This window comes from Seriola lalandi, unplaced genomic scaffold (genome assembly GCF_002814215.2).
Source record: "Seriola lalandi dorsalis isolate HSWRI2012SDOR001 ecotype SW California unplaced genomic scaffold, Sedor1 jcf7180002054415, whole genome shotgun sequence".
In the NCBI taxonomy this organism is placed as follows: Eukaryota; Metazoa; Chordata; class Actinopteri; order Carangiformes; family Carangidae; genus Seriola; species Seriola lalandi.
In genome coordinates, this window is record NW_019524968.1 from 434,197 (window position 1) to 460,062 (window position 25,866).

The window sequence follows — 25,866 nt, forward strand, 5'->3', positions numbered from 1 at the left end:
AGGGAAGAAGAGCTCACAGCCATGTCTGAGGAATATGAAGAAAACATGCTGTTTAACTATCTCCGAATAAAAAGTGGTGTATAGGGGAAGGTCACATGTTGAATGTCGGTGGAGCGCCACAGTTAGGGAATTGGCAGAGGGTATGGATGGTACTATGGAGCTGATGCGGTAAGGGTTCTGGTTTTGCATCCAGGAAGTGTCGACTCGTGGACCGAAGATGCGGGTCAGTGCGTGGCTTCTCTGTGTGTCCTGGTTCTACACTTGGGCAGCGTATTCACAGAGGTGCAAGTGCCAAGACATCTGTCCAACAACAGAGCCAGGACTGGACAAGAGGTCAAAGACCCGGGTCAAGGAGCATGTTCGTCACAGTGTCGGACACCAGCACGCGCTTCACAGGAGCAGGCCGCACCGCAGAAAAGGTGAGCTCTTAACCCACGCGACTTCTGAGACTGGAGACACACATTATTCTATTGTCATGCAATACAGCACTGCGCATTTAGGTGTAAAGGTAGTACCTGTGCAATAACAGGCAGACCTCTGATGCATCTCACCAGGTAAGATCAGATGTTGAATTTAGTAATTTGACCATGTAGGAAATACTTGGAAAATATAAGTGAAATAAGATGAACTATTCTTTTTTGGTAACATTATTGTTTGGTTTCCCACACACCCCACTGAAGGCTGTGTAAAGAAATATAATAGTAATTGCAACTGACTAATTAACTTTTGAAATTGTTGAAATATTTACTTTTCTTCTTCTCTGGTTTTATTAAAACCATAGATTTTGAAAAGTAGTAACTCTTCCCTTTGCCTGAAACTGAGTTGTTTGGATGAAAGTGACAAAATACAGTAATAATGACCATAAGGTATTGTTATTACACCAAATAAATAAATGTTTGTCTTGTAATATGTTACTGTATGTTACTAAAACTTCTGAGCAGTGCGAACATGTTAAACTCCCAGTTAAAAAAAACCTTATAACTTGGAAATCTGATATAGGATTTAGGGGCGGTGGTAGTGCTGTCATTACTGCTCACAGATATAAACATCAATTGTATTTAACTGTGTTTTACAGCTGGGCTCCGTACGACTCCAAACAGTGTCATTTCCTGTTGCAGATTTCTGAAACATCTCATCAGTCCAGAATCATGCTTATAAGAAGTTGTCATATAATTAGGAAAAGTTATTTGTTAAGTCTGATTTTTCAGCTGTTAAAAAGGCCAAATGCTACATTGCGGTTAAACTGTTGCTGAGGAAAGTCAGTATTTTAAGACAAATGAAAAGTGTGTTGTGTAAAAGGTTTCACAGCTGCTGAAACTTTTTAAAAGTCCTTGTAAAGGTTTATTTGCAAAAGACAATGTAATGAGTAACAACAAATTTATTAGAATTTGAATCTGATGGAATGTAATGACAGCATGTCAGAAGAAAAACTTGCAATTAAGTTAAGCCACTAACTAATATATGTGATATAATTCACTAATATAGAAGTGCAGTAAGTTAGAATACACAATGCATTTTTGTTTAAACAAGCTCAAAGCAGTAATTCATGTCCACAGGGACTGATTCATTTACCAAACACACTTGAATTACACCCAGAATTTACTCTGAAGTCACTTTTTATCAAATTCCATACTGACACATTCTTTCTTTTTCTTATTCCACCCCGCCCTCTTCGCCCATTCCTTCACTTCTCCTGACCTTTGGTCCACAGCCTGAAAGAGGTTCCCTTCCTCACCACATCTCAGCCCAGCACCATTCCCATGAGTTGTGTTTAGCCGGGACTCATCCTTCATCCCCTCTAAAGCTTTTGTTGCAGACTGAAAGCTGGCCGATGCCGGGGCCATCAAGCCCAAGTTGTTGGATCAATATAAACATCCATCACCTAGCCATGGTCTTTCTGAGCCTCACAATGAACAGTTCACTAAACAATACTTTATTTATGTGAGCCATTGGAAGGAATGAACTCGTGGTAGTTCACTTATTTCTGGGCTGCGCTTCCTTTGCTGTGATAGAACTTGGCAGAAACACAGCAAAGGGAGAATTTCTTTTTTCCTTCTTAAAGTTACATTCAAGTTAAATTACAGTAAATTTATACTTTATACCATCACATCATAGTAAACAGAGTGGATATAAGTTACACTGTCATATGTCAGTGGAAGTTCCGCTTCAGAAAGCCACTAATTACAGAAAACATCAGCAAGAGAAAGTATCTTTTTTTTTTTAAAAAAAGGAGTTTTACAAAAGTTTTTCAGCGGAGTTTGTACCTATTTATCCAAAGTCTTGAAATGTGGCACTATGCACCGCAATCCACAATCTAGCATCTATGTGTGTGTGTGTGTGTGTGTGTGTGTATGTGCACTATACTCTTACCTGCTTTAAATGAGTTTGTTGTATGGAATTGGGACACAAAGCCAATATTTTTATCAACAGAGTTCAAGTAAATTTGTGTGCAATTCAGACGGTTGAACAGCTGAAATACTTTGAGAAGTCACTGCATGAGTGAGAGATACATAATTTCCTTCCATTGTCTGGAAACAAGGGAGACTCTGAACTTCCTGTCTCATGGCAGTGTTGACTGAGCTGCTGCCACAAATTGTGAAATCAAATTTAAAACAAGAAACAAAAAACAGTCGAGATTGGAAGAGCAGGTGATTTCGCTGTGGCCAGAAAATAACAGTATTGTCAATATTTTTTTATTCACTTTTATAGTCTTTTGAGGTGTTTTTAGCAATACAGTCAAGTGGGGGGAGACGACATTAGCCTTCTAAGATTAGCAGCTGGATTGCTTATTGGACTGATAAAAGAAACTTTTCCCCAACACATGTAACTCCAATAAAAAAAATAAACATCGCCAGTTTTATATTAATCTATCATCCCATTTATTTATTACTTTCCGCTGTCCCATCCTCTTTTTCTTTTTTTTATTAAAGATAGTTACTTATTCATTACCCAGCAGTGTCCTTGGCTGCCATGGACCCTCCCTAGTGATATTTCCGTGTGCGAAAAATCTGACAGCTTTTTATAAGCTTTCTGCGGTTGATGGTCTATATTGACTACTGAACTTCAATTAGTCGTCCCACAGTGATTTCTTACAAGCCCCAGAAAACCTAGGAATTAGTCCAGACGAGCGGTGAAATTGAACATGTTTAGAATAAATTTAGCTTCTCCTCAATATGGTTGTCAATAACACAAAGTTTTAGACAGACAGATAGACAAGACAGGTAGATAGATGAAAATTTGAATACAGCGAAATTGATTAAGTTCATTAATACAAGTCATCATGTCGCCTTTTGCCACTGCGTCTGTCAAGTCTCTGACAGAAAGCCAGAAGAATGCCGGAAAATTGTCGAATGGTCTTCAAATTACAATTTTGACACGTTTTCGCAAATAAAAGAATAAAACTAAAACCTATTTTGGAATGTAGTGTGACAAAACCATATAGAATATAAGGTTAAATCAAATAAATGGATTTATATTGTAATAACTATGTGCAGACTGGAATGTACTTTTGTCAAGATGAGTCTTATTTTGAAAACTCATTGGAGAGGAAGCTACATGTCACTGAGCTACTTTGACGTTGGTGTGTTCACACGACAGGACGAGTGAAGCTGGCAGCGAGTTAAATTATGGGGCAGGAGTTTGTAAAGTAAAGTTGCCCTTTTAAAAAAAAAACTAAACAAAAAAAAAAACAATTAGAAACAAAGGCAGTTAAATTTCTCATCATACTTTTAGCTACGTAGTTAGCCTAATTAAAGTTATTCATCAGCTAGCTTGGAAAGTCTGTCTCGATGACAGTTCGCTGTTAAGGATGAACAGAGGTGTTTTCATATTGTCGGTGTTTGGAGTTGTTCTGTCAGGTGAGTTTGAGTTTCTGAACCATTCATATGTTGACTAATGTTACTTTTCAAATATGTCAACCAAACTGTGACCTACAGTATGTCTCCTGAAGGTCCAGTTAGAATAAAATCATACTTAAAGTGCACTATATGCGTAAAATCTGATTTTATTTTCCTCCAACAACTGGGGCTTCCACTAACAGCTGCTGATTGCTTTCTTGATTAATTGGTTGAATTATGAAATGTCATAAAATACTGAAATATCTGAGCCCAAGTTGACATATTCAGATACTTGTTTTGTCTGTCCAACCGTTCAGTCCCCAGAGACATTCACTGTGGAAGACTTAACATCAAGGAAATATTCACATTTGAGAATCTCTGACCGGTGAATTTTTGGCATTTTGCTTAAATATCACTTAAACACTTAGTTATCTGTTGCCAATTAATTTTTTGTTGATCAACTAATCAATAAATCCTTCCAGCTCACAGTGTCTCAGTGTCTTGCTCTGGGACACTCCAGCAGGTGTGGCACTTCCCAACACGTGGTGCAGGTGGCTTAAGCTTGAGGTGTGTTGTTTGGTTGCAGCACAGCTCGTTTCCCGACACATGTTTGAATACTTTCTGTATCTAAATTCTTTGAGACATATTGTCATTTCATTGATGTCTGGAGGGTGAGAAGCATCATAATCACAAGCTTCCCCCTGAGAAAAAGCTTGTAAGAATGCACTAATGCCTACAAATATTGGAATCGTGATGCACTGATGTTTTGTCTACAGCCTCATTTTACTCAGATTGTGATGAGACAAAGTGACAATGAGGTTAAACAGGCTATTGTTAGCTGTAATTTGAAGGCATTTTCGGCTATAGTGAATGAATGACCAGCTCAAGAAGCACATGCCCATTTTAGACAGCCAAAAATATGTGGTCAGATCAGGATTATATTTAATTCAAATTCAACCTTTCTAATATGATTCTTAATGTTTGCAGCTCATGAATATCTCCAGATTCTTGATATTTTGGCAGTCGTTTTTCTTCTGCCTCTGTCTTTTATTTTCTAAGGATTTGGTTGTGTTTGATTGTGAATTACTCAGGCACCACGCAACACATAGTTTAAGACTTTATGAAGAAGAAGCAAAATGTGAGAGTTGAACTACTTCTCTCAAATCTTGTTAAACATGGTGGCCTTTTTGATATGTGGTAATAACTTTATTTCTAAAATTGTCTTCAATTTAGAAAATATTTACTTTCCAAAAGAGTCAAAAAAGTCAAGGGTAAAATTCCTCTCGAAGAGTGTCTTTTGTTCTGCTGCGGATGTGCTGTTGATGGGGGAGTTCCAGTCTGCTTTTGTTGTGGTTGATGTTCCTGAGACCCTCAAGCCTCCTCTCCTATCAGGAAGCTGATCACAGTCTCCCCGTTTCCTTTAGTGTGGTCATCCAATTCCATGGGAAGTTCAAACAATGGCATTCCACTGCTGCTGGCTGCAAATAGGCATTGTTTGTTGGTAGCAAGGTTTAAACATGTTTGTTTTGTGTGTTCTGTTGCCAGTTAAATGAACGCCAAGGTGGTATCTGTGTATATATTGTATACATTAATACATTAATATCGAACATAAATAATCAAACATGTGCAATGCAGAACCTTTGGGATAAATACATCCATAATATTTTTGTGATCATATAATAATCATGCTGTTAGGAGAAAGTGTGAGGATCAAATCAGCACCTTTCAGAATTGGTTAGCTTCTTTGGCTTTTCTTAATCTGATTAAATAGAGCCACATTATGCAGTTTGTCACTCGCTCTTTTCCCTCCACAGGTTCCAGAGTACATGCAGAGGACACGCCGCCCCGTATCGTCCACCACCCCTCTGACGTGGTGGTGAAAGTTGGGAATCCCGCCTCGCTCTCCTGCCGGGCGGATGGCAGCCCAAGGCCGACAATCGAGTGGCTGCACAACGGGCAACCACTGGAAGCAGCAAATGGTGACGGGCAGTGGCAGACCATGGTTTTGTCAGAGGGCAGCCTCTTCTTCTTGAGCGTTGAAGGGGGCAGGCGAGGTCAGTCACATGAGGGCATCTACACCTGTGTGGCCAGGAACAGTGCAGGGAAGGCCACCAGTCGTAATGCATCGCTGTATATCGCAGGTAAGACGGACGCATGTGTGGGTATAATGGTGTTATAATGAACACAAACATGGAGTCCCATTTATGTTTTACCCTGGTTTACCACCAGTATTGTCTTCCAGCCCTATTCAGCCAAAATATTAAGAATATTGTGCAGATATGTTTAATACTCAGTTCTAAAAATATATCACTTGCATAAAGAGGTTTACTGTCAATCAAGTCATTACTTTAAACTCCAGGTTTAATTTGAAGAGCTAAATGATAGGAGACAAACATATGTGATTTTTGCAGAGCAGGTCACCTGTCCTCCAACCCCTACACCTTTTTAGAGGAGTGGGATGGGGAGATGAAGGCAAAGCCACCCACACACACACATGCACATGCAGAATGCTAATGAAAATGTACTTGGTGACAGTGACAGAGGAAGTACAATGTCAATGTTTGCTGGACAGGACGGAGTCAAACTGTGGTACTAATTGACCTCAGACCCTCATTATTTACTTCTCCGTATACCAGTGAGGCAGTCGACACGCAGCAGCTGCTGCTTGTCTTTTAGTCTTTACAGGACACAGAGCTGAAAGCTGCAGTGATCACAGAGGCCATGTTGAAAAGTTAAAATTAAATCTACGTGCTTTGGCACAGAAAGAGACAGTAACAGCAGAAAATGAGCTTCTGTCACTGATCGTGTATTGAAACATCATTTCCATCATGAATGGTTTAGGAAAAAATGATTTTAAGTAGAACTGAAACAATCAATCAATGAATCTATCGATTAGTAGATCGACAGAAAAATCAATCAGATAGCAGAAGGTCAAAAGAAGACATGTCAGGATGTTATCTCAGGCTCTGGGAACATGTACTGGGCAGTTTTCACCCTTTGCTAACATTTTACAGACTAGACAATCAATCAATGTTTGAAAAAAAAAATCAATAGATCAGTGGATAATAAAAATAATCATTAGTTGCAACTCTAATTAAATGTAGTGTTTGCTGTCATCTTTAGTAGAAAAAACCATGTCACTTAAACGATGGTTAAAAGCAAGTTAACCATCGTTTAAGTGACATGGTTTTTTGCCTTAGGCTGGTTTACTGCCTTCCTTTGTAGCTGGTAATGAGTAGAGCCCACTCAGTCACAGTGATGTTTGGTCAGGGATGTGGCAGTTGTGAGCTGCTGCATGCGTGCTTACTGGAGTATTGTTAGAAATGTGTAAATGTGTAAATTGGGACTTTTGATTTAGGTTTTTGGAAAAGGATTTATTATTGATTTGACATGAAAGGACAGGAGCAAAGAGGGCATCACGTGGCACTGGACAAGTCTCATGAAGGATTTCTCCTGTTGTTATTGCTTTAAGATGGGTTTTGATGGAAACATAAAATGGTGGATTAATAGGCACAGAACAATGAATGAATATATGATGATATGACATTTGAATGTATTTTATTCCTCTTCACCCAGATGATGATTAGACAGCCGACTGATCAGAAATGTTTTCTCAAAGTTCCCCAGTACAGTACAGTACATTGTTGCCATGGCTCTTGAGTTGACTCTGAGTCATTGTAGTGTTGCAGGGGGAGTTCAGCGTGCAGCCGAGTGATGTGGAGGTGGGAGAGGGGGAGGTGGCTGTCTTAAACTGTGGCCCCCCAGTGGGACACCCTGAACCTAACATCATCTGGAAGAAAGATGGCCTGCCCATCAACAGCAGCGACCACCACTACACTGTAAGGCCCTTTCAGACATGCATGTGATGATTTTTTATTTATTAATAAAAAATAACATAATGTTGAAGTAGTAATTAATAATTCTGCATGTTGGACTCTGAGTAGGTGCCCAATGACTTTAAAATACAAGTTGGGGCAGTCAGTCAGTCAGACAGACACTTCCAACATGATATTCTTATGAAAGAAAACATCATACAAACACAATTAATAATCAGAGCAGCACGCCCTTATATTTTCAAACTATGAATATCGACCAAAACGCTTTACATACAGTGTGTGAGGAAATAAAAATTAAACAAGCGTCCCTTATAAAAAAGGCAGCAGAATTATCTTAGAATTAATGACATTGTTGAGAAACGTTTAGTGTTCTGTTAGAAGTGATGCATAGAAAACAGAAAACACTCTTCTACCTTCATATTATTACTTTTCAACTAACTTCACCTATGTCCTGTCATGTCTGAATAAAACATTTATGTAACTTACACTTCTGAAGGAAACTTCACTTATCAGATAAATGAAGCCAGCTATGTTACGTCTTCCTTTACAGAAAAGAGCTATTGAGTCTTTTGTTAGAGTTTAGTGACAATATGATGAACGGCCAATGGAAAGTTAGCACAAAGTAAACACTGACATTAGTAATGTGAAGGACACATACATTTATGTCACTCTAAAGATATGAATAAAGTAATTAGATTGGATTTAGCCTCACTCAGAAAGGATTAACATTACAGGGGGAGGTCGGGAATCAAATCAATAGCTCATAGTCGCAGACGGTCTGTAATAGACATGGACATTCAGCAGGACAAAGCCAAAAGAGAAAGGCATTTACGCTGGAGAGTTGAAGGGAAGGCGAAGATTTTGCTTAAGGTGAATTTGAGTCAAAAGTTGTGCTCCTTCTCAGAGTGATAACTAAAATCTGAACTCGAACATGATACGCATGATACGAGTTCATCATTATCTGATGTCCATCATGAATAGATATCGTCTAATCTGCATTTAAAATCTTAGAGAAAAGACACTTATTAACTGAGATTCATCACATGCTTAAGTTGTCATCAATATTAAAGTAATTGAGTGGCGTCTACATCCATGGGTACACTGCAAACACGAACTGCTACAAGCTAATTTGGCTTTTAATTTACTTTTAATGGTGACAATTAGCTAAATATAGTCTAAATCCTGTAGCTGAGATTACAGCAGACAATTTAATGATCTTTTATGGGGTGTCGCTCGCCTGATGGCTTCAATTTATTCTGTCATCATGCTGTTTCCTAAATAGCCCTGTATGTTGGTTATAGCATATTTCCATCTATCAGATTAGTAAAAACATTAAAAAAACATCACTCAACTTTCAGACAAGTGAAATTCCACACTGATTTTATGGAAGACAAAAAAAAGAAAGCATCTCATTCTGCAGAAAAAAAAAAGTCTTGAGATTCACTTTGAAATACCAGGATGTTGATGTTCACAGAAAAACATTTCTAAAATCACTAATAACCCCACCTCCATTAGAGGAATTAACCGAGTCCGAATGGGGCTACATAATTATTTCTATTCAAACTCTTTATTTAGTCTTTAAACAAAGTGTCCCTCTAAAACTGATAAAGACATTAGAGCATGATTCTTTCAAATCCATCACAGAGCTGTTATTTTCTGTCAGGTTATTTTTAACAATGAGGTATACAGGAGTTCATACTGTACAGAGCAACAGCAGAACATCATATGCAGCACCTGCTTGGAAATCTTATCTTATGCTCAAAGACATACCTACACACATCACATGTGAAGTTGTTGCATTGTAACTGTGAACTGTGCGTCCTGTGTGTTTTCTGCACTCTGCTGCTGTGCTGTAGGAGCTGAGTGGAAAGCTTATCATCGCTCCTGCAGAGAAGAACCACTCTGGTGCTTATGTGTGTGTGGCCAGTAACACTGTGGGGGTGAGAGAGAGCAGAGCGGCTCGGCTGTCTGTGCTGGGTGAGACAACATTACCAAATCAAATTATAACTGCTTTAACAGCACCAGATTTGAATATAGCCCCATATTCAGAAACACATTATACAGGTTGTTTTTTTGTTTTTTTTTTACCTTGACAAGATAAGATCACAACCTCTACAAAATAAACTACACCCAGGTGCCATACAGTAAAGCTCAGTACTGAGTTCCTCTTCTCTCTTCTTACTGCAGCCAAGCCTCTTCTGGTGCTGAAGCCAGAAAATGTGTCGGTGAGAATGGGGGAGTCTGCCCAGTTCTACTGCCAAGCTAAAGGTGACCCTCCACCTTCTGTGGTCTGGAGCAGAGAGCAAGGGCCACTGCCCAACGGCAGGTACTTTATTATGACAAAACACAGACATACCGACTCCATTCATAGAGTAGTACCTGAACCTTAATGTTTCCCACAATGAAACTGAAATTGCAAATTACGGTTCAACATAAACCTTTCTGGTTTTTACCACCAGTATAACTTGTAAGTGGCAGCTGTTCTAACTAACTGCTGAAACATCAGGTTGAATGTACACTTACAGTATATATACAATATTAACTTTATTTAATCAGGAAATCACATTGAGATCAAGATCTAATTTAAGTGAGATCTGATTACAGAAAATAAAATAAATAATAAAAAGAAATATTAACAGGAGAGATACAAAATTTCTGTCATTTAAACATTAGTTCATTTAGAGGACAATGATTTAAATATACATTCAGATATGTATATAAACAACAATCAGAGCGTATATTTAAATATGCATTCAAATACGCAAGAGTGTATATTCAAATTTATCTAAATATGCATTCAGATATACAACCAAGTACACAATAAGATGACAAATTATACGCTCATAAGTGCAGTCTGTAATAGTACATCCCATTTCATACTGCTATACATACATATTATATATTTTGCTTCAGCTCCTCAGGGTTTATTTCTTTCCTGACATTCTGGTTTGAAAATGAAACCAATTAAATGGCTGCCAAATCTAAATGTCACTTTTTTTCTGACAGATTTATTTTTGCCATTTACTGCTCTATATTTACATACAGGTATCTTGTAAACCCAGACCAGACTCTCCAGATCCACTATGTGACAGCCCAGGATGCTGGGAAGTACACTTGCACTGCTGTCAATGATGTAGGTGTGGTCACTGCCAGTGCACAACTACTAGTTGAAGGTAAGATGGAGTCTGAGAAAGCAGAGATTCACAAACATTCTTTTGCACCACAGATAATTTTTCAGTTAAAAATTTCATTGCAGGCTGGCCAACTGAGAGTGCTAAGCTTAATTGTTCTATTAAAACACCATCAATTCAAACAAACAGGGGGTCTGTTTTATCTGTCTGCAGGTTCACTTGCCTGCTCACAAATTAATTAATTCACGTTTTGGGTCACAAATGATTTATCACATTATTTATCCTCCCAACACACAAATAAGCCTTAATATGCGAGAAAGAGGGAGAAATAAGACCTCACGAGAGTGAGCATAAACAAACAAAACTTGACAGAAACTGAGATGTAATGTCTCTTTGTCTGTGTTTCACTGTGAATAAAAATATGTAGCCAGACGTCTCAGCAGCACTCAGGTCGTGTCCTCACACTGACTCAAGGCACTGATGATGAAAGCTGAAAGGTGGTAAAGACAGACTGGGTACTTTACTTTACAGTACTTACAGTGACATCTTATGTGTTTATTAGCTGACACTGGGCCTAGCCAGATGTCAAGTGTCACCGTTATGGTTCATGGGCACAACTTACTGCACTTTAGTTTTAGATCACTATTCTTTATTTTTTAGGATCCCATTAGTTTCTGCTAAAACAGCTGCTAATATTCCTGGGGTCCACATAAAATTATTCATACACAAACAGCCTGTCAGTTTAAACAAAATGACATAAAATCAAAATACTCAACATATCAGATAACTTAAACAATACGTGTACAGAATTTAAACAATCTAATCTAATGCTGAGGGTTAAAACAAACATCTTGGCAGGTGGTATTATTCCTGTAGTGTGGTCTCTTTCATCAGTTTCTTTTTGAGTGATTTTTTAAACAGGTATTTGCTTCTGGCTCTGGGTAAATGGCAGTTTTTAAGTTGATTTGATTTTGACTTTGGAAGCTCTGACCTATCTAATTTGGTGTTTGTGCGACCGATCTTGTCTGTACTAATTGTTCTGTAAAGAAGTCAAATTTTCTTTCGACAATTATATTACGGACAAATGTGAGATGTCTGTATGTTCATTTAGCCTCAACAGTCAACCACGACAGACTGTGGTGCATGTTAGTGACTTTAGTTTTAAACCAGCAGTAAAGAGCTGGTCTTGTGGCCCTATTTTGTGCAAGGTGGAGATTTTAGATAGCTTTGGTAGCTGCGCTTTGACTACACATCCATGCAGCACCCTAGATGTGAGGGAACAAATCCTTGTGTCACCTGATTCCCCATTTTTGCAATAATTGCATTAATATGGTCTGACCAGGTCAAGCGGTCATTGATTATGACGCCAAGTAGTTTCATTTTCCTAACTTGCTGCATTGGTATCCCCCCTATAGATAGATCTAGATGGGGGTCCCTAGCCATCATTTTCTTGTGCCAAAGACAAGCTCAGTACATTGTTGTCGGGGGCATTAGAAGGAGTGATGAGGAAAGGAGCAGTGCAGACTGTGCTAAGTTCAAGGTAATTACAGCAAAAATAGCCTATAGCTGCCTATAAAGTTATGTAATAAATATTATTCAGCTGTTTCTTAGATTTATATTGTTTCCTTACAGCCCGCTGGCAATTGTTCAGAGGCCCATTACTTGTTCATGACCCTAAGGTTTGGAACTTCTGTGATAAAGCATAGGCCACAGCAGTACACTGTACACACATTACATACACTATAATATGGCATGTTTTGGAGTTTCCTCTTGTCGGTCAATTTGATTACTTTGATTAGAGAGAGGCTCATTTTTTGCTTTGATAATTAGGTAATACTGTATTTGCTGTTATAATTGATTCGGAAGCATCTTGGCTGTGGACTGAGAGGTCATTGGCCCAGGTGAAAGAAGCTGAGATCCTCTGAGATTTTGGTTCTTAGGAAGGAGCCGTTTATACCACCAACTCTATTAATAAAAGGCAAAAGAGAGCCTCATAGACTTCTTTGGTCAATAGTGAGTGCACCTGTAAGATGTTACTTCTACATTAAGTGAATAATAGTGAAAACATTCCTGCCGAACATCTCCCTTACTGCTGGTATATGAATCTACCATGTCTAAACAATTTTCAGTGGGTTTCACAACACGTCCCTGTACTGCATATCCATAGCTGCTGAATACATTATCTTAATTACAGAACCACATAAATCTAGAAAATAGACACATAACTTAAAGCCTTTTTAGAGAAAATGTAAAATATTGTTCAAAATGATATTTTGGTGATTGTTTTTTCTTTCGTTTGTTTTAAAAAAAAAAAAAAAGCTTGTCCCATGTGTCCATGTTTAAAATAGATTTAAAAAATAATTTGAAATAAAACTCTTGTCTTTCCAGAGGCTGTCAGCACTACCCAGAAAGACCTTCACAAAGAGCTGTCAGCCCTGCGAGTGGCTCTGGAAAATGTCACCATCACAGCCCCAGGGTCCAACATATCCCATGTACAATGGAAGGTACAAGAATGCTGTTTGTTCCAGAGCGTTTCAGAGAAAGTGGGAATATTTCAGGTGTGTGATTCATGTTGTTTTCGCTTTCTGACCAGCTCCAGTTCCTCCCATCCCAGCCACATTACCTTGATGGCTTTGAGGTTCTCTATCGCTCCCTGCTGCCTGCCAGCTCGGATTGGGTAGCAAAAAAGGTGACACTGCCCAGCTTCCAGACTCAGGTGGGCCCTTTAAAGAGAGGCTACAAGTATGAGTTCAAAGTCCGTCCCTACGGCAGCAACTTGTATGGAAGGGAGAGCAACACCCGGCATCTCAGAGTTCCAGAGACAGGTGAGAAATGACATTTGATAGTATTTGTGTCTTTTCTGTAGCTTTTTAACACTTAAAAGTGCTTTAAAGAACACAAGTATACATTACCAACCACGACTTGGAGATAATAGTAACCTGTAATTTTCTTATACAGTTCCCAGTGCCTCTCCATTGGCTGTGTCCATAACAGTGAGCCATGATCTTAATAACACCGTCCACATGAGCTGGGAGCCTCCTCCTCATGAAACCCACAACGGTATCATCCAGGGTTACCAGGTAATATCAGCACTGTTTTACAGCTTCTGACTCTACACTCAGATTTAGTATCACCTCCTGAAAGCTACATCTGGAACCACTCTGAGAAAACATCCCATTATTATTATGTCCTCAATATACTGTGACAGGCAGCTGCAGAACTTAATTAAAAACATTAATGAGTAATCATACAAACTGTTTCTCCACTCAGGTCTGGTGTGTGGAGTCTGAGGAGCAGCAGTACCAGAACTGGACGGTGGATAGTGGCCAACACAGCCTCGATATCTCTACTCTCAAACCAGGAAAACGATACTGGCTCACCATAGCTGTTGTCAACGGGGCTGGAGTAGGAATGCTGAGTGACCTGCATGGATTTGTCATCAGTGAGCAAAAGGACACTTCAGGAAAATCTTTGTTGTTAATCTCTGTATCAGGATAGAGCACAAAATGAAATCAGTATCCTCTGTGTGGTATTAACTACACTAAACAGGAGAGGTTATCGTGAGTTCATAACTGATTAAAACTTCTTCCTATTTGCTTCTCAGACCCACAGGTGGGTGGTCTCCCTGAGTCAGACAGCCAGAGACGAGATCTGTCCCAGTTCTTGGCCCTGCTTCAGGACCCAGTTTTGATCGGCAGCATTGGCGCCCTCCTTTGGTGTGTTCTGATGGTTGCAGCTGTCTGCCTCTTCAGACGCCACAGCAGGACGGGCCACCTGATACCAGGACATGGCAAGGCGAAAGGTGTGTGTTATATTCTATTAAAAAATGCTCATTATAAAAAAAATGTGTCTGAAAATCTCCACTGCACTTGAATGACATCACGTGTTAAGAGAACAAATGAGCTGTTCTATATGTTTAATTGTTGTTTTTTTGTTTTTTTTTCATAGGTTTGCGCAGACTGGCCAGTGAAGATCTCATTATTAAGCACAGGTAAAATGGGAAAAACTAGCAAAGCTTGGTGATTATAAATATTCTACAATGTCATAGGAAAAAAAAAAAAACTTCCAACACCAAATGTGGGTTTATGATAGTTGTTAAGTAAAATCTGACACCTCTGGTACAAAAGTTGTTTTGATCTCATGCCAACTTAAGACTTCCTTAAGCTAATGTGATGCAGAAGTCATTAGCCGGAACATTTTAGTTCCCGGTACTTTTCTTCAGGAACTAAAATGTCGCTGTCGCCCAGTGTTGCCTGCGTTTACATCGCGGCCTAAAGTCCCGGGAAGATTATGCAAAATTATTACTTGACATTACATTATTCACAGCGCTTTAAAGACATAACATGAACAAAAATACGGGACAAATATTGCATAATAAACAATAACAAACCCGTATATATTCAATACAGGACGCAGCATTTTATTTTCAAATACGGGACGATCCTGTATTATATGTGACTGGTGGCAACCCTAGCCACTCCGGTTGTTGTGGTCCTTTATTTTTTTTGAAGTCCTGTTTCAGTTTTTTTACCTTCTCCCGGACCTGTTTTACAGTGTGGAAAATGTGTTTGCTCGCTCATTGCGGACTTTTAAACATCGTTGGTGAAATAAACTGCAGCGAGTACTGACCAGTCAGAAATGTTCAGCACTGCAGTCCACACCCCCCCCAAAGTTCCTGAACCTTTGGAAAATACTACCCCTCGACCAGGGACTTTTTTGGGGGTCGATCAATTACCCCAGAACTAAATATAGACCCTGGTTCCTGCGGTGGAAATTTGCATAGTTCCTCAAAAAGTTCCCGGTTCCTGGGGAAAGTTCCTGCTGTGGTAACGCAGCTATACTCTTTGTAGTTTTAAATCAGTTTGAATTAGGGTTAGAAGATATGATGGTATACACCATGCAGCAGTAGAAATGTGTCTGCCAGTAGAGATCTAACATTACTGTTCCCACCATGGTACCTATAACTTAGTGCCGAGGTCACTAATAGGTGGACTGGGTCTGGACTCAGACCCCAGACCTAAACATTGTCTTATCTGGACCCAGTCCTGTAAGCTATATATTAATGAGAGTAAAATTCAGTTTTGAGGGAGTATCTCTATTTTAAATGCCACAGCTTTTCTAGCCTATATAGCACTGGTTATGTGATGATAATACGCAAATCATTGCAACTGGAGTCAGTGAGCAAGATACACAGACAGGGACAGATGAAACGAGACAAAAGTTTATTGTCTCAATAAAGAAATAAGTGGGAAAGTGGAGGAGTGGGATATAAGAGGGAAAGAAAAACAAAAGGAGGTGTCAAAGCTTTTCAATTGTTAAGCTGTGTAGAGATTGTTTATTATAAAAATGGTCGAGACCGTTAAGAAGTGAAATGTAGTGAACAAAAAACAAGAAGGGAAACAAGCTACAGTCTTTATTTCATTTTTCTAAGATTAAGCACTTTATATTAAGATACATATTGTTCAACAGCTCTCTGTCATGTATTACAGTTTTTATTTTCCTTAAAATGAGAAGAGTTATTATTAGAGAAGTTATTATTTATAGTCCTTCCGGTTCACTCCTTGCCACTAAAAGGGGTGTGACTTCTGTCATGTGGACAGTATGGTACAGTTATTTTAAACCTTTTTTTTACAGAACAATTACTGTATCATATATATTGTTACTGTCATATAAAATTACATATACCCTGATAGAAGACTCTGGCCATGTCACCCACGACTAGATTGAATGACATACGGATAATAATAAAATTATAATAAATAATTAAAGTGTTTTTACTGGTGACAGTATTAAAGCTTTATAAAACTTCTTCTGTACTTGAATTTTGTTTACACCTTTTACTTCCTTTTGGCTTGACATGTTCTACCTCCTCTAAAGGATGGCAGCTCCAGACTCCCCTTGGATCTCTGGAGGCTGGAGACCTGCCTTCAGCCAGAAGTATCAGGATTTGTGGGCCCAAGGTCAGAAACATCCAGGGATCAGGAGCACCAGTGAGTATTGGTGGCAAATTGGCACAGATGAATAGTGTTAATGGTGGTCTAACACTTCACATAGATGACAAACTTGATATAAATGCTAATCTATCCAGCTGTTGGTTAGACATTGGTAGGAGGCTCTTCAGGTGCTTTCACACCTAACCTGTTCGGTGTGCTTGGCTTTTTCATTTAGTTTGTTTAGGCTGGTGTGAAATCTGCCGGTCAAACTCTGATGAGTTGGACCCAAAAGTATGAAGGACAAAAAATGACAAAATCGTAAATAAATACATTAATCTAAATATGTAATGGTTTGTTTGTTTATTTATGCTTATGCGGTTTTTTGTCCCTCATAGCAGAGACTTTCCTTCTCAGGTGGTCTCAGTCCACTTCCAATGGGACTGTGGTGTGGGCGATATGTGGTATGAAAGCAAACAGACCAACCACACACCCTCACCTGATGTGCTGTATGTAAAACATATATAACGTTTGGTAGCCCTGGTAAGACTCTTTACCAGTCCCTCAATAAAAAGTGAGTCAATGTACAATATTCAAGGTCCAGTTAACGTGTTGGCTTAATGATCATAATCAGTACGTGTGTGAAATCTTTGTGACACTTTGTCTGTAATAGTAATGTGCAGTTTCAATTTCTGTCAGTCTCCAGAATTTGATGGGTACATGGTGGAGCTGTTGATGCAGGTTGACGTCACCAAATCTCTCCAATCGACCAGTTACATTTCAGTCCATTGACTTTATGTTTGTAGCTGTTGGTTTGTTTGTAATGAGTCTGTGTGAACACAAAGAGGACCAGAAGTAAAAGGCAACAGTGGATCATAAATGAACTGATATCTATGTTTAAAGGGGAGAATAGTCCAGTTTGTCGCCCTATTTCATCACTTCTGATGGAGACACTTACCTTTCATTTTTTACTTATAAATCAGGACAGTAAAGCTCAGTACCATAAATATGTTCTGCAACTGTACAGTGTCTGTACCTACTCCTCTGTGTTTCATTAGGCCTCCCAGTCTCATCCAAGAAGGACCCCAGCTGTTTGGACTCAGCTGTCCCCATTGTGACCGACAGCTGCGGCGTCTATGGCACTTTTTATGTGGACCTGATGGGTAATGGCCTCAAGACCTTTAACAGTCCTGGGCATCGCCCTAAAATGCCTCATGGTCCACCACATCAGCAAGGAGCTGAGACCATCCAGATTTTCACTCAGCCTGTTGCAAAGTCCTCACCCTACGGGAGCCATGAGATGCTGCCATGGAAACACGCCATACGCCCCCAACCCAAGATGGGTGTGCTGAGGGAGTCATGGGAAAAAAAACACAGTAAACAAGGTGAATAGTGGTGGATAGTTGAGAATATGATGTCCTATATTTGTTTATATGTGCACACCATGTTACCCCAACTCCTGATACATTATTTTAGGATGTAGTATAATCATGTGAATGCAGACAATAACACAGCTTTGGCTGGAAAGTGTCAACACAGAGTATTGGATAATGTGTCCATCAGCACTAAACTACCTCATTCACTTCCTCCCAGAGTTGCATGCAGTGAACAGCGTCCCCATAGTGCCAACCAGAAACCATGCTTGTCCATCCAGTGTCTACAAACAGAGACTCAGTCACATACCATCAGGCCGACACGGTATGACGAAATCTATACGTTAACACTATTACAACAACATTATACCAATGGTGTTTATCGTTGTTAATAGCTGGTTACCTATTTTTAGTAACTATGATTTATTTCATTACAACGTGTCCGTTCAGGTGGACATCCAGATTGTGGGAAAGTTGCTGGCTGTCCTCGCTTGCTGCATTACTCTGCGTCAGTGCACCTAGTGGACATGCTTCCCCCACCTCCACCGATGCCAATTGACAACACCACAGACACACACAGCCTGACCTCAGATGAAGGGTAAGATAAACACACATCTCTGACTGGGTAGTAGAGAGCGGAGAAGAGACGTTGCAGCTGCACCGCTAACTTCCGTGCAGCCTCATGCAGGTCAGATGAAGAAGCAGTACAATGGAAGACTGTAGCACATAGGCATCAGGACAAATCAGACTTTTGTGAAGAGGGCCAAGTTGGACCTTCACATGTACGTATATTTAGCTGTTCACAGAAACTGTTCGCAATGAGTGGAGGGCCTCCAATAAGCCTTCAAGTGGCATTACATCTCCTACAAGCCTTTCATATACGGAATACCATATGTTCCCACAGGTTGACACTACACTTTCTACTCAGTTCACTCCAGTGCAGTTGAGTGTAATTCTAACACATGATACAGTCAACACTGAGATGAAAATGACTGAACCAGAGCTTTCCATAAGCACTGACTACTCATATAAGTCCATTATTATATACATTTTTGATTGTAGTTTAAATTAACAAGTTGTGATTTTCTGTGTGTACATTTTACAACCGCTAGCCTCATCTTCAAAACAGATGATGATGATGAAAGAGAAAGGTGTCCGTCTGTCCGTATCATTCCCACCACCACACGCTGTATGAGTGTGTGTCTGTGTGTGCAAGCTCGGCTGAGACGTTGTTGATTGATTGCACAGACAGGCAACATCCTCATTAGATGGGATACTTTGGAAAACACTGGTTGCGGCAGCTTGATGATTGTGCAGTAAAAGGCCCATTTGTGCTTCCATATACACCACCCAGGCGTTTACAGGCTTCATGAATGAACAAATGAATGAATTACTTTTATTTACAGTGCAGCTTTTTAGAGCAGAGCAATCTCTAAGACACATTGCAAACACACTAAAATAGGCCGTATTGTCACAATGACAGGCCTGTGTCGTATGAGGAAAATGTTACGTTACTGAGTAATTTCCTCCTGCTTTGTGTGTAACAAATTCTCATTCTCAAATCAGACCTGCTCACTGCCAGTAGGCTTGGAGTATATCAGGAAAGAAGTTAAGGGAGAGCCTAAAAGGAAGCTAGTGTAGTGTAGTGGAAATCAACAGTCAGTTCATCAAGATTGTTAGAATGAAAACATTCCTTAATAAAGTTTTGAATTCGTTTTCATTTTAATTGCTGTGAAGATTTAGAACGGATGCCCTGTCGTTCTTTTGATCCCTTTTGAGCAGGTAGAGGAACCAGACAGGGCAACATTAGAACCATGAATAAATATTCTGATCAGTCCAGAATAGGCGTGGTTTTAAATATGAATAGCTATTTACAGCCAAAACACTCAAAAGTCATAATTCTTTTTTTCATTCATTCATGATTCATTCTAGCAGTGCTAACCACTGCACCACAGAATCATAATCTCCTTTACAACAATAATAATAATAATAATAATAATAATATAATACATAATATAATAATAATAATGGGGAAAGCTAACTCATTGAGATGTGCAATAATTAAGATCATTGTATATGATGGAATAGACGCCCCCATTAGCTTTTTTCCCACTGGCTGGTTACTCCATATATCCTTGTGGAAAGCCCTGATACAAACAGAAAAAAACATGGCACAGTACTCTAAAGCCATATTTCAAAAACAACACTTATTAAACAAGACTTTCCTACTGTACATCCTCTTGTGCAGACCCTGCAGTGCATCATTTGGCGGAGATGACCTAAACTTCCTTCCACTCAGTATGTTTTTGTCCTGCTGAAAGGCCCAAGGAATGGCCACACTTCAGTGGAAACACCCAAGACAGGAAAAGAGACACAAGGCTAATTGCTGTCTGCCAACAAAAGAGAATGTCATCGCTAAAGAAATTTCATTTATTGGCTGACGATTACTTGAAGGCTGCTGTTACAGGGTACTAACTGGGGAAATGAGAAAAACCACAAAGCAAATGGTGCCAGGAAGTCCACATACACAACGATGGAAGAGTGTGTTGACAGTGTGTGGTTGGTATTGTTTTCACCTTGTGAGTCCGTTTAAGCCATCAGGGAAGTAGCTTAGCTTAGCATTGAGACAGGAAGCAAAGTGCAACAGAGAGCCCGGCTCTGTCCAAAGGTAATAAAAACTGCTGCTTACTTGGCAATGTCACCACAACAACAAAACTCCAGGAAATCACTGTGCTGCCAAGAAATGCTGTATTGTCCAGCATGTAACCCTGCATGAAACCTCAACTTGTTTTTGCATTTATGTTTGTGTATGGATTAAACAAACAAGATACAATCGTATGTCAGCAAACAGGCTACAATACTGTCATTGAGGCAGCAGCACTTTAACAGTTATGCAGCACTTGTTACTGAATTTTGTTTCCTTTGGACAGAGACAGGCTAGCTGTTTCTCCCTGTTCCCAGTCTTTATGCTAAGCTAAGCTAAATGGCTGCTTCGCATTTGAAGACATCTACCCATAGACAAAAAAAAAACGAAAAAACTAATTTTTTTCATATTTGCCTGTGTGTTAGCATGGTTGTCATAATTTAAGGAAAAAGGATAAGACAACAAACATTCCTACATATTGCTCTTGCATTTTCCTCAGCTCCAGTCGTTCCACAAGGCTTACAGTGGACATGGGCTCTCTCCAGTCGGTGTCTGCTGCATCAGGCCACCATGGGCCACCAGGACCCACCAATAACAACAACAACAACAACAACAACAACAGCTGCCCCTCCTATAGCCACCTGTCTACTGCATCATATTCCATGTCACTGGATGATGAACATGATGGCACATTGACAACACAGGAAGCCACCCAGTATCTGGAGCTGAGCCCTAAACCAGAGAGATTCAGGTAAATGATGGTGCAGCTTTTTCTGTGTTTGCTGGCCAAGACCCCTGCACAACTTTGCAGAAAATATCTTATATTTTAGATGAAACAGTCAATGTTAACATTTGCAACATAGTGTAGATGTTAACATTAATTCAACAGCTGACCATGCCATCGCTCTCTGTCAGCAGTGTCCTTCCTGAGCAGCGTCCCTCCCTGTCGCTCCCCTTCTCCCCCACCCTGGGCTACATCTGTGGGCCAGTGCGCTCCACTCATCTGGAGGATGACCTCGCCACCGATGAGCCGGAAGCTCCACCAATTAGCTTGCGACGCGCCCGCCTGCAGAGCACACCTTCCTCCTGCTACAGCGAATGGGACAGCTCGCTGTGGAACACCTGGAGCACAGTCACGGACGGCAACATGGCCAGCACCCGCACCAGCCTCATCAGCTCAGTGGACAGTTGCTACACATACGACAGTGCCAACTTTGCCCGCTTGCTGGCTGTGGCAACAGAGAGTATGAGTGGAGCCTCTTTGTCAGGTAAGCAGAGGAGGAATCTGCCAATGTCCATGGCAAATCAGATAAATTAGATATTTCTATATTTAGAAAAAAATAGTGATGTTTTGAAAAAAGGATCTCCAGTCCTGTTTTTGTTTAGCTGGAGGAAAACTGTGGTGCATCCTGACAGTCCAAATCAATACTCAAACTACTCCTGCAACATAATCCCTCCCCGCTCTTGTCCATCTATCCATTCAACATGTATGTAGTGGTTAAACGGCTGATTGTGTTTGAGTGAGTAATGCTGAAGGTGGATGATCTGATATATAACACAAATATACTATTGTATTATTTGTACTAATATTGTTTTTATATATTGCCAAAACAATTTGCATTATGGGGATTGTTAGTAAACACACAACACCATCTATTCTTAGACTCTTGATCTGGACTAGGAAAATTTAAAAAAAAATCAGGAAGAACAGCCCATTGTTTCCTACTGAAGATGTAAACCTTTCACAGTTACACATAGTTTTCACATAGTTCATATATATATGATTTTTTTCTTTTTTTTTTGTGAAACACCTGGCCAAACAAACATCAGTACACCATCCTACAGCCCATATTATTGTCTGCACGATGGTGTACTGACTAAAAATAAAGTACGGTGGTCATACGCATCGTAATGAAGGAATACCCAGTAACAGTGTGGCTAATTGGTGTGTTTGTGAGAGCTTTCGGACAAGAATGGCACAGAGGAATTAGATATGTCAGGCCTCAGATACCCACACACACACACACACACACACACACACACTTGTTAGTTAATTGAGTGTTGCTTTTGTTCTGCACATGGGATTTGTTAACGATAAGAAAACTATAGAATAGTATCTGACTTCTTCTTGAAGACAGTGTTTGACAATCTTTTTGGCCTGTGACGCCTTGAAACAAATCAACTTGTAACTCTTTTCACTGGTTGCATATGTCTACCAGTTATGAGAATTGAAAACAATTTCATGAAGTGTGGCATGTTTTTTCTGCTTCTATCAAGGCTTTCCATAAGGGTATGGAGCAGCCAGCTAGTGGAGGCCCACATTTGGAGGCATTTGGCACATTCTAATGCCACTATTCCATCATATACACTCGTGTTGATTATTGCATATTTTACACTAATGAGTTTGCCCTTCTGATTTTAAACATGGAGTGAAGTATTGTAAAGGAGAATGAGGGTTTTTGTACATTCTAGTCCACACAGTCTCTAAATAGCTTTTAGTATTTAAAACCACACCGATTCTAACCTGCAACCTGCAAGCTCCTCACATAGAGGATGCTGTCCTTTTGTGTTTATGGCACTCCTCCACTAGATGTCGCCCTCTGTCTAAGTACGATCCCAACTGGTAACACAACACACAGCCCCATAGGCAGACTGATGGGAAACAGGAAATCTGTCAAACAGAAACATGAAACACACGAGACAAGTTAGTTGTGTGTGTGTTCTTGTCATTTTCATGATTCTAAAGAAAAAAGAGGTTAGTCCTGGTTTGGAGGTTGCATACTCCTCTCTAGCATGTGTGTGGATGTTCACCTGAGAGTGTCTGCATGTACATGTCTGAATAGGTTTTGCATCATTGTGCATTAGTGATTGTGCATGTGTCTGTTGCTTCAAGGAACAAAGACATTCAGTCTAATATCCAAGGTGGAAGCAGCCAGTTACTTAGGGCCTTTCAGTAAATCGAACCTCCAGATGAGTCATCCTTCCCACTTTGTCACGTCATCAGTCACTCTGCTCTCCCCGACAGGCACCATTCAGCGTTTTTCCATTTGCCAAACTCTCGCTTTTGGCTGTCGTCTACCTCAGCTATTTTTCACCCATACAGCAATTCACCGTGCAAAAACCCCCTGTGTGTTTTCTCTGCTGCTGATAATTCAGTCTCACAGTGGCTGACATTAAAGTTTGATGAGTCTAAAACCTTGGATCACTGGCAACTTGCTGATCTGGAGCTGTGAGCAGTTTTCAGAGAATCATATGCATCAAACAGGGATGAGGCCATTTGTTCATGAGAGAACATGTGAAGCCTTGACATGAGGGAATTAATTAAAAATATATATTATTTTTAATCAGGATCCATACAAAATACTGTCCCTTAATATTCCTATTGAAGAATAATAGAAGACTCTTATAGAAGTTGCCCTGTGAGCAGTTGAGAAATGTATGTAAATGAAATGAAATGTAAATGAAATATCCACTTTTACATTTACCAAAAACAAAAGATAGGGTTTAACTATTTTTCACATTCTCACATTAATCAACAGGGCCTCTTTAACGTGAACCCTTTAGCTTAGAATAAACTATTATTATTCCTGGACAACCACATTTTCTGAGGTCTTTGAAATGTGCCGGTAACTTCAGAATCCAGAGAGCAGCTGATGTAAGATGACACTGTTTGTTTTGGTGTCTCGAATATATGAGAAGAGTTTTATTTTCAGTGACAGACAGCTGCTTCAAAGAAGCTACTAAATTTGCTTTTCCCCAGAGAATCAGCGTGAAAGGTGCCCCTCAGAGGTCTTGAAATGTTTACTTACTCTGTTACCTTCTCCAAAGGGAAAAAAAAGAGTTTCTGTTTTAACATAATTTCCCTGCTCGATATTGAAATTCATGTCAACATGTTGTCCTCTCCTGTGTTTAGACTTCTCTCCGCCGGCCTCCCCCCTCAGTGCCTTGTATCCGTCATTTCGTGCGGAAGGCGACTCGTTCGGGGAGCTGGAGCCCGTTCCTGCGTGGGACTGGAGTATGGCCTGGGTGGAGGAAATGGAGGCACAGTATCGAGCCCACTATCCTGGCCGAAACACCAAACCCTTTAACACTTAAAGACCTCTGCTAGGATAACACAGACACACCACAACTGGATCTGGAGAACCTCAGAAGCACCTCACAGCAGTGCCAGAAGTGCAAGACAAGAACAGTATGCTGCAACATTTATTGATCCTGAAAGTGCAGATTAATATCTGGACTTGAAATATAATTGGAGCTCACTCCTTGATGTTTGGGACACCTCTGCTACATCTCTGCACATCTGCTGTCTGAAATACTTTCCCCAGTTTACCTCAGGGCAGTCCAGCTACTATTTTGCATCCTTCAAATAACTTCCATTGAGTTGCTAAAGGTTTTTTTTCCCCTTCTCATTAGAGAAGTGGATAATGAGATGGTTCCCTCAGGATGCTTTCACCCAGTGTGATTTGAAAAGGCCAGAAAGACACAAAGACAGGATGCAGTGAGACAGTGAGAAAGGAGTCATTAGGCAGAAGAAACAGTGCAGAGTTTTCCTCACAGCACATGTTTGTTTCTTCTTCTCATATGTTTGTTGTAGGATTTTTTTATTTCTACCAAACACACTGTAGCATAGTGATTTTTGTACAGACTGATTTACTGATCACATGTAAATATGCAGCATATTCAACAGATGTTATTTAAAGAATTTTAAACACATTCCAGATCATAAACCATCTTCCTTTTTCCTTTGGGGATTGAATTTACATTCTGGGATTTCTTTTATACTATAAGATTATTTTTGCCTGTCCACTTTTTAATGTTACACAATGTTTGAAACAAAACATGCTGTAGTTTAGAATAGTAGAAGTAGAAAACGTTAGTTTGTTCACATGTATTTGAACTAATTTAGGGCTTTACCTTTAAATAACTTGAATTTTAGTGAGAATACAATGTATAAGTGTTGTATGCATAGCTTAGTCTTTGCATGCTTGCTTTATATATATAAATTCACTAATGGTATTAGCATCAATTTTACATTTTGTAAGAAATTGCATTTTTTGTACACATTAGATTACAGATGTGTTTTATAGTTTTGAATAAAATCTTTGTATTGATTGAA

At 39.7% G+C, this 25,866-nt stretch overlaps 1 protein-coding gene across 3 annotated transcripts; it reads left to right on the forward strand.

Annotated features, from left to right (window-relative positions):
- On the forward strand, nt 1-25,866 carry robo4 (roundabout, axon guidance receptor, homolog 4 (Drosophila)). 3 transcript variants are annotated; one of them, XM_087175102.1, is made up of 19 exons: nt 1-419; nt 5,651-5,977; nt 7,518-7,675; nt 9,529-9,649; nt 9,860-9,998; nt 10,718-10,845; nt 13,192-13,307; nt 13,397-13,628; nt 13,762-13,883; nt 14,074-14,245; nt 14,408-14,605; nt 14,752-14,794; nt 16,681-16,793; nt 17,792-18,118; nt 18,327-18,431; nt 18,557-18,704; nt 21,250-21,501; nt 21,666-22,018; nt 24,664-25,866. In XM_087175102.1, the coding sequence occupies exons 1-19, from the start codon at nt 218-220 to the stop codon at nt 24,843-24,845; spliced, it is 3,438 nt and encodes a 1,145-aa protein (XP_087031228.1). In that variant the 5' UTR covers nt 1-217; the 3' UTR covers nt 24,846-25,866. The 3 variants fall into 3 exon arrangements, with proteins under 3 accessions (XP_087031228.1, XP_023265935.1, XP_087031229.1); XM_023410167.2 differs by having other exon boundaries at nt 2-419; nt 21,669-22,018; XM_087175103.1 differs by lacking the exon at nt 1-419 and adding an exon at nt 3,576-3,857.